Source organism: Labrus bergylta, chromosome 6 (genome assembly GCF_963930695.1).
Source record: "Labrus bergylta chromosome 6, fLabBer1.1, whole genome shotgun sequence".
NCBI lineage: Eukaryota > Metazoa > Chordata > Actinopteri > Labriformes > Labridae > Labrus > Labrus bergylta.
Window position 1 is genome coordinate 32,741,370 of NC_089200.1, and position 9,424 is coordinate 32,750,793.

Here is a 9,424-nt window from a genome sequence, read left to right on the forward strand (position 1 = left end):
ATACTAAAATCCACACTGTGGTATGATGGATGTGTCAGATTTGTTCCAGTGGGCAGCACTTTCTCACTGTGGATTTACGAGATTCATAATTATGTAAACAACAGGGATTTATCTTCAGTGGAAGTTTTAACTACCATATTTTCCGCACTATAAGGCACACTTAAAAGCCTTTAATTTTCTCAAAAAACAACAGTGCGCCTTATAATCCGGAGCGCCTTATATATGGATCAATTGGTTAATTGGTTGATCCATACTGGTTGTACACGGCGCTCAGCGACACTGACTCGGATAATGACGAGAGGGAGCCGGGCATGTTGGATGCCGTACTCGCCCAACTGTTCAGTTCGGACACTGAAGAAGAAGAATTCGAGGGATTCGTGGACGGGGAATGAACTGAAAAAGTGAGCTTTACGTGTTACACGTAACTGAACAATGTTGAGTTATGCACTAACGTTTGAATTAGCGGTATCAGACTGTGTTTCTTTTACGTGTTTACAACTGAACAAGGCTGGGCGATATTGTGAATATGCACATTAACGTTTGAACAACGTTGAGTTATTGTGAATGCACTAATGAATGAACAATTTCGAGAGTTACTATATTGTGAATGCACTAACGTTTGATTTAGTGGTATCAGACTGTTTCTTTTACTACGTGTTTACTGAATCAGGGAAAAGTTCCCCTCCACGTTTGGGAGAAGAGGAGTGGATGCATAATGCAGTTTGACTGCAGTATCTTCTATTCTATGCGCCTTATAATCCGGTGCGCCCTATATATGAAAACAGTTCTAAAATAGGCCATTCATTGAAGGTGCGCCTTATAATCCGGTGCGCCTTATAGTGCGGAAAATACGGTAATTGAGCGTTTGCTGATCCAATCCTATGTTTTTCATGCTTGATATTTTTGCAGAACATTCATGACCTGATGAAACTGCTCATATTGACTTTTTGTTCTTTTCTTTCAAGTCTGTGTTTGTGGACGATCCATTCTGCCGGAAGAATGACACACCAGCTCTTCCCCCAAAGAAAAGTGTTCCACCAAGACCTAAACCCCCCAGCGGTGAGTGTGGCAGCACTTTGGAGAAGGAGGGTGATTAGTTCTCATCACCACATAACCTCATGCTCTACATCAACACTTCTGTGGGTGTTACAAACAAACTGAAAGCTCAGCTGGCTGAATCAGAAACAAAATGATTTCTTTTGTTTCTGATTCAGGTTTTTAAAATGAGGCACATTAAGAAATCTCAATTATAAACGATGTAGCTGACCAGAGGAGAAGGTCAAACTAAAGAACAGCCTTCAGATTCAGACCACTTTATTAATCGCGAGCTGTCATGCTTCTTGCGGCCGGCGAGCACGGTCCCTACGAACATCTAGTTGTTTCATACTGATTGCGGTCAGAGCGATCTGATTGCTCAACACGGCCTGAAGAAAGTACTTCCGGGCCCTGTAGCCAATCATTGCAATGCGGTCGGCACAAACTTGTCTGCGTTGTTGCAAAAGGAGGTGCGCGGCTGGGCGACAGACCCCTCGTGGACCATTCTCGCGCCGACCGTGATTATACAATATCGCCGCGCCGACCTCAAGAAGCATGAAACCTGATTCAATGAGTCGCAATGTGCAGCACATGGCTAATTTACATAACGTTATTTTTCTGTGAAAACACTGTGGGAAGATTCGAAGTCTGGCTAGCAAGCCAGCCTTTCTGTTAAACATACTGTCTGATCATATTTACCATTTGGTAGCCATAGGTAAAGATGATGAGAGAAATGTGTGCTTGAAAGTAACTTCATACAGCTCTCTGGTTCATTATTATCTCAGGCAGCATTAAAGTGACAGCTGGTCAACACATGTAATAAGAGAGAGAATATAAACTTAATGAAAATCAGCAGGAGCAAAACATCAGGTTCATATATTGATAATGTTACATATTTAATTATAGAAGAGAAAATATTGTCATACTTGATGACTGCATTATGATGCTCTCTCAGACTCTGCTCTGAGAGCTACTTGCATAGTGACTGCCCTTCACATCACCCCTTAGTGGAACATGGTAAGCCCTGTTCTGCAAATTCATCCCATTTATAAAAAGGGACTGAAGGTTGGGAGCACAGGTTTTTCATGTTTCACTGAAGCGTTATCAAAAAGTTATAACTGTAACAACACCACAGGTAAGTGAACCCAAAAGCACGACTCACGACGCAGTCTTAGATGGGGGAAAAAAAACAGTCTTTACTCTTGAAGATACAATCCAAAAAAGTGATCAAAGGGGAAACAAAAGGCTTGAACGCTTCTCACAGGGGTCGAAGACAAACTGGCACAGAAGGAAGGGAAGCTACAGACTAAATAGTAGGGTGAGGGGGAAGACAACGAGATGCAGCTGGGAACAATCAGGGCGGGGCAGACAATCACACAGGTGGGAAACACATGAGGGCAGGAAGTGAAGGATCTGAAACGAGAGGAGAAGTTAGTGACCCAAAACAGGAAATAATACAAGGTAGAAATAAAAACAACCTAAGACACTGAGCTGGACATGACAATAACAGAACATAGATATCGACAAGCAATTGTGTTTTTCTTATTGTTTGCACTGCTTCTTTAGTCTGAATGCTAAAATCGTCTGTAAATTCACAATTTAAAGCTGATTTTTGTTTTTGTTTTAAATCTTCCTGGGGGGGGGGGCATGCCCCCGGACCCCCCTTGGATGTTTGAATCCATGTCACCTTTTTCATCCCTGATCAGTTTGCACCCCTGATTTCCCACAATCCCATGATAAGATACATGCTTTGATTTTGGATAATAACCACGTCCTACAACAGCTGTTCTTTACGGTTGAGAACAGCAGAGTGTATCAGTTCAGCTCCTCACAGATCAAAGAGATACATTCAGATATTTGAATCCCTGAAGGTGTTGCTGTGAGCTGCAGCACAGATCTACTGTCTTTACAAACTGTCTATGATGATCCATTCTGTAACATGTGCATAGATACATGTGTTTACGACCATATAAAGGAGACAAACAGCAGCAGCATAGATTGTGTGATCTGTGTGATAGAGCTCAGGTGTAAACAGTCCTGAGTTATCTCACTTCTTTTCTCCCCTGTAGAAATCAGTCTTACACTCTGGTCTCATCTGTCAACAGGAAATGACGTGACTGTGGGTACAAAGATAAAAGACCTTTCTCACATTCACCGTGTTGCTGCTGTTTTCACAATCTGTGTTCATGTCAGTTTTTCTATTCTCACCCACAGTTACAACTAGAAGCTTCTTTAAGATCATGTTGGAACATTAAGCTTGAAAGATGAATTTATCTGGTGCAAAGTGCTTGTGTTGTTTCACGCTCACAACTTTTTTCTTTCTTGTGTTCATCATCTCACTGAGGTGTTTGTTTGATGATCACTTTCTGATTATTTGTCTCCGTGCGGTGTGCAGCATCGTCTCTGTTTTCCTCAGTGCATATTGAGCAACATGAACAGGCTTATTGGAAATCAGCTGTTTACACACTGCAGACTGACGAAGCTTTCTGAGGAGAGTAAAATGTTTGCTCTGCTCGAGAGGAAACCTCTTGTTATTTGAGTGCCTGTTTAGACAACCTTTACTGTGATGTCATGGCTGACCTCTGGCCCGCATTAATGACACAGAAAGAATGAATCAGGAGAACTTTCAGAGAGCGTTTCAAGCTCAAGATATCAGAATCAGAATCAGATTTATTGGCCTGGTATGCTTACACACAAGGAATTAAATGACTAAATATGAAACAGTGCAGTGGTGAATAGTGCACCTGTGATGCTTCTCCTTCAATCTGAATGTTGTGAAGGTGTAATGGGGGGAGGAAGTGGGGGAGCACAGCGCTGTGTGTGTGTGTGTGTGTGTGTCTGACTGGGTGTGTATGTGGAGCTCCCGATGTGCTCTGAAATCACAGATTAAGACACTAATATTGTGGGCGTTGCAGAATCAATACGAAGGTACAAAGAGGTGATGACGGCTGAGCTCAGTTACAGCACTGTAGTGCTCAAAGCAGTGTGACGGTAGAAGAAAGGAAAGGAGCTCATGCTTGATTCTGTCCTCATGCAACACTTTCCCTGTGAGTCTGATCTTTTCATGAAACGTTCCCTTTCTGTGTTTGAGTCTAAACTGTTCCTGCTCTTTCCCCACATGTGATTTAGTGAAGAGGACAGGAACTAGAGAGGCCTGCTCCCACTCTGACACTCGTCTTATCTTTCTTCATCATGAACAGTCCAGATCCAGAAGCTGTCAGTTTGCTTCAGATGAATGTTTCAGTACATTTCATACAGTTAAAGTTCACATCACGCTGCTCTGAAGTTTGACTGTCAGCACATGTGAGGGGGATGTTGTAAGAGCTGTAAGCTGTGGTTCCCTTGGCTGTTGTTTGCAGACACACCCAAGCTTGCTTCCCCTCTACCTCTTTAGTGTGTGTGTGTGTGTGTGTGTGTGTGTGTGTGTGTGTGTGTGTGTGTGTGTGTGTGTGTGTGTGTGTGTGTGTGTGTGTGTGTGTGTGTGTGTGTGTGTGTGTGTGTGTGTGTGTGTGTGTGTGTGTGTGTGTGTGTGTGTGTGTGTGTGTGTGTGTGTGTGTGTGGTCAGGCTGCAGACTGTGCATGCTTGTATTAAAGCTAACTTTGTTACCGATGATATAAATGTCTTCCTGCTTATGTATCTAATTTGGGTCTTTATGTTTAGTAGCTTGCACTCCCTCTCACACACACACACACACACACACACACACACACACACACTTGCCTTCTATCATCATCTAATGTGTTGTGAAAGGGCCGTGCCTCCAGAGACAGATAAACTGGTATTAATATAGAATCAGAATCAGATTTATTGTCCAGGTATGCTTACACACACTATGAATTTCACTTTGGTGAACTGTGCTCTCTTATGTACAGGTACAATATTAAATATCAACAATAAACATAATAAGAAAGACTAATATTTACATGACTAAATATGAAACAGTGCAGTGGTGAATAGTGCAAAAGATGCTGAAGTAACATGATAAGTAAAATGAAGTTATGTGACAGATGGGTCAATTAACATCAATTACAGTATTTACATAAATAAGTGTGCGTAGATAGAGGGCAGATTGCTGGCGTCTTGCTCTCAGTAGAAAACCTCCTGCGTGGTGCATCTTCAGTCCTGTGACAGAAAGTTGTAGATGGCACTCTTGTGGAGGATTATTTTAAACCAGGGTGGGGCTGGTGTTTGTGGTTTCTCAAGTGTGAGTTTACTGAAAGAGGAAAATAACTGATTGCCAGGCATGCAGTTTCTCTTAGCGTGGAGTGTGATGTGAAGTGCTCACACCAGTCTCCAGGAGTTATCAGGGTAATACGACTCGTATGTTTGTGTTACATGACAACAGTTTGACCCGTTGTGTGGTTTTAACACCTCTGCGATGTGATGTGATGTACGGGTAACGTTCCCACGATGCTCTGCCAGGCTCGCCTTCAGCTCACTCTTAAAACCAAAAAGTCACATTTCTATGGCTGTTCAGCTCAATCGTTCAACATGAGGAGCACCTCTCCAGCTACCAGACTTGGTCCGCACTGGGACTTGAACCCAAACTTGAGACACTTTGTGAATAAATTTGTTTCAGCACTTTGAGTCGTCCAGCTTTTATTGTGAAGGCCGAACATGAACCTCTCAGTTCCTCAGTGTGAATGAAAAGTCTCCATTTGATGTTATTTATTTATCTATATATTAAGATATGTCATGCCAAAGACCCCCACATCAGCCTCTGGTGGGGACCCCCCTTAAACATCAAAAATTAAATAAACAGCTTTGTTAATTTGTTTCCTTATTTTATTAACAATTTTAAATCTTGTTTTTCCTCTTTGATGGATTCTGTCCCGTCAGTAATCATCTTATTAACATATTGTCAGTTTTCCTCGTTGATCATCGTCACACTCAACATGTTGTTTGTTATTTTATAACTTTGAAGGATTGTCATAGAAAAAGAACATGTGGACATATATTTTTTCTTTTTATCTTTGTTCCTGTGACCCCCCCTAGAGGACCCCCACTCTGACAAACACTGAGCTGTATTAATATGACTCTGATGGATGTGAGAGAGCGGCCTGGTTGGTCTATTTGTGTCGTTGGTGAACCGTCGTCTGGTAATGTGGCCACAAACCAAACCAAGTGAATAACATGGAAACCATTTATCGGTTATGGGACGCCACTTTTGGTTGACTTCCTCGGCTGTTCTCTTTATCTACAGGTTGTTGTTTTTTTTTTTTTTTTAAACAGCTGTTTTGATATATTTCCTTTCTCTGGAGGAAGATGCTCTGCGTGTGATAGCTTGCACTAAGATTTCTTCTGAAGTGTTTTGCTACTTGTGTGTGTGTGTGTGTGTGTGTGTGTGTGTGTGTGTGTGTGTGTGTGTGTGTGTGTGTGTGTGTGTGTGTGTGTGTGTGTGTGTGTGTGTGTGTGTGTGTGTGTGTGTGTGTGTGTGTGTGTGTGTGTGTGTGTGTGTGTGTGTGGAGCTGAAACTTATGTGGCTTTCAGAAGCTGGTAGCTGTGTTTGAGGTGACAGCAGAGGGGAAGGGCGTAGGCACAACTGTGGGAAGCAGAGAATCGAGTGTTTGTGTTGTTTTTTAAAACTCCAGAACAGATCCAATCATGTCATGGTGTGTTATCAACAAAGGTCATTAAGGTGACAAGCTGCAGTGATGCTGAGTCATGGCAGCTCTCAGTGGACGCTCCTCTGTCGACACATGAAGCCTGTGATCGAGTGTTTCTGCCTCAGCATGCTGCAAAACTTCAACTTTTATTCACCAAAACGTGCATATACACACTCACACAATAAAAAAAAAGAGATACAAACAAAGAGGGGAACTGTGGTACGATATAGTTTTTCAAGCAGATTTAGACAAAACCAAACAAAACAAAAGGAAAAGGGTCGGTAAATAAAATGACTGAATCAGAAAGAGGGACAAAATAAGTAAATGAGCAAACAGGACAAAGAAAAACATGGGGGCAGTATAGTAACAAAATGATGTCAAATAAAACTGGTGGGATAGGTTGTACACATGGTGAGGATTTTTGGTGTTATTTCTTTGTTTTTGTTTTTCACTTTGTATGCGTGCTAACATGATCGCCAAATACAGACTGTTTGTAAATGATATTATAGACGATATTTTATCATTAAACCCCGGCCTGTTGGACTTCCTTTTTCATTTTGAGTCACATTTTCCCGTGGTGAAAAACTCACATCAGTGCTGTAATCACGTTCTTAGTAAGCAAACATTCACTCTGCCGGTGGTGAAATATAGAGTATGATATTATAGGGATACTTCACCCGTTGAAACATGAATCTGTATTGACATTGGGTCATATATGTAGAAACAATGTGAAATACATTTTGAAGTTGGTGCCTTCTTGACTGAGAAAAGGCAGAAAGTGTCTTTTTGACTTATGTGGATGAAAGACACCAACTCCCAGAATGCACCTTCAAAACCCCCTTCATCCATTATCAGCTTTCTCCATAGAGCCTGTAAGCATTGCTTCCTAGCAATATGGCGGACGTTTAGTTTTGTTTCTGGGAGTTAGTTCCCACCCACTGATCTGTGATTGGTCTGTAGCTTCAGTGATCGAAAATATGAAGAACTAGCGTTGTAGTTTCACCCCAGCTAACCGCAACAGCTTACAGTGACTCAATATGACGATATTTGCGTCACTGGAAGCTCCTTTTCAGACTCAGAAATACAAAGATTTCACATCTCAGGGGAAAATGAGGGCGGGATGCACGACCATTCAAAAATAATACCAGGTTTCTGATGATACAAAGATTAATGCTAATGGGTGAAGTATCCCTTTAAGAGTGTGGTCATCTGTTTTCTGTCTCCAGGTAAGAGTACTCCAGTGAGCATGACAGCCGACCCTTCCGAACCATGTGACCCCTTTCAGCCCTTCAGCGGCGAGCCTGTCGACCCCTTTCAGAGTAAAAAGGGCCCCGTGGACCCGTTCAGCAGCAAAGACCCCTTCGCTCCACCTGCAGCAGCAAGTAAGGCCTCTGAATAACTGTACCAGCTGCTCCTTTGTTCACTGTGCAGCTGCATGTTCTACACACCATGGGTCATAACATGTGTCCATATGATGCCACTCTGCTGGAGGAAAGGAAGTGACTCCAGTTATTTAGTCTTATTTTGAAAGTTTATTCTGATGTTTCCTGAGTCCTGATTCTGATATCATCCAGTCTGAACAAACCTGACTTTACATTTACTGTGACAGTCAGCAGCTGCTCCAACTGGAGCTGTAAACAGTGTGTGAACAGCAGATGTTCCCCCATCAGGTCCACTGGAGGATCTGTGACATGATGCACTTTATGAACTCTGTCAGTATGTGTATCGAGGGCACTGCTGCTGCCACACAGAGAAATACTGTGATTGAATGTGAGAGGGAAACTAGGCGTAAACTAACCACACTCACCACCTACACACACCATTTGAACCCACTTTTTAAAAAGTGCTGCTTAACTGCAGAGCTGCATCACGACGAGAACGGACTTCTTCAAGAGCAGGAAGAGGGCGTCGGCCTTAAACTGGTTCAGAATCTCTGTTCAGCAGTGAGAATGTAATAAGCTTGTTGTTGGTTTTCTGGGACTCTGACAGACACTGAGGACTGATATCAGCAGTGTCCCCCCCCCCCCGGTCTTCATTCATATCGTTCTGTCTGCTACATGCAGTATGTACATAATTGGATTGCAAATTTGACAAAAAGCAGAAAGAAGAAGTAACCATGACAACAACAAAAAAAAGTCCATCCTGCTAACTGTGGATGTTTTTGTTCTTTCTGAGACGTCAACAACAACCCTCTTCCTATATCCACATCTACCGTGCAGCTCAGAGGATGAAAAAAAAACATCCACAGTTAGCAGGATGGACTTGGTCCACGACTGGTTGCCATGGTTACTTCTTCTGCTTTTTGGCAGATTTGCAAACGCACTTGGTTCATACTGCCTGCTGCTGTATCAGACTGTGAACAGATGCAAGTGTACAGAACGATGTGAACGCAGAGCAGCGGGTGAGGGGGGCGCAATCATGCCTCATGTGAAAATGCCTCTTGAAAGTCTTAAAGCGGACTCAGGCACGGTCCGACGATCGGTCTGAGCACGATCTCTTCTGATTTTCTCCTCATGTTCTTGATTTCCTGACGTCATCTCTCTAACACTCCGTGGATTAGGATGGATCTGTTGTTCCTGTTTTTCTTCCTCTCTCTGCATGACACATCTCCTGCAACTGAACCTTAACCAGGGGGCGTGTCCAGAGGCGCCACACCAATAAACCAAGCCATGATTGGCGTTTATCTTCAGAGAGGCAGGGGCTTAAGTTCAAATCAGCTGTTCTGGCTGTTTTGCCCCAGGCTGCTTAGTTGACTGAGCACATCTATTTGATATGACAGGTT

General features: G+C 42.8%; 1 protein-coding gene across 4 annotated transcripts in view; it reads left to right on the forward strand.

The window, feature by feature from the left end:
• eps15l1a (epidermal growth factor receptor pathway substrate 15-like 1a) overlaps positions 1-9,424 on the forward strand; it is a 56,513-nt gene that overhangs the window by 41,053 nt on the left and 6,036 nt on the right. For all 4 annotated transcript variants that reach the window (XM_065956247.1, XM_065956248.1, XM_065956249.1 and 1 more), the window contains 2 exons: positions 966-1,059; positions 7,869-8,024. In XM_065956247.1, coding sequence (XP_065812319.1) covers positions 966-1,059; positions 7,869-8,024 — 250 coding nt within the window. The remainder of the gene's footprint in view (positions 1-965; positions 1,060-7,868; positions 8,025-9,424) is intronic.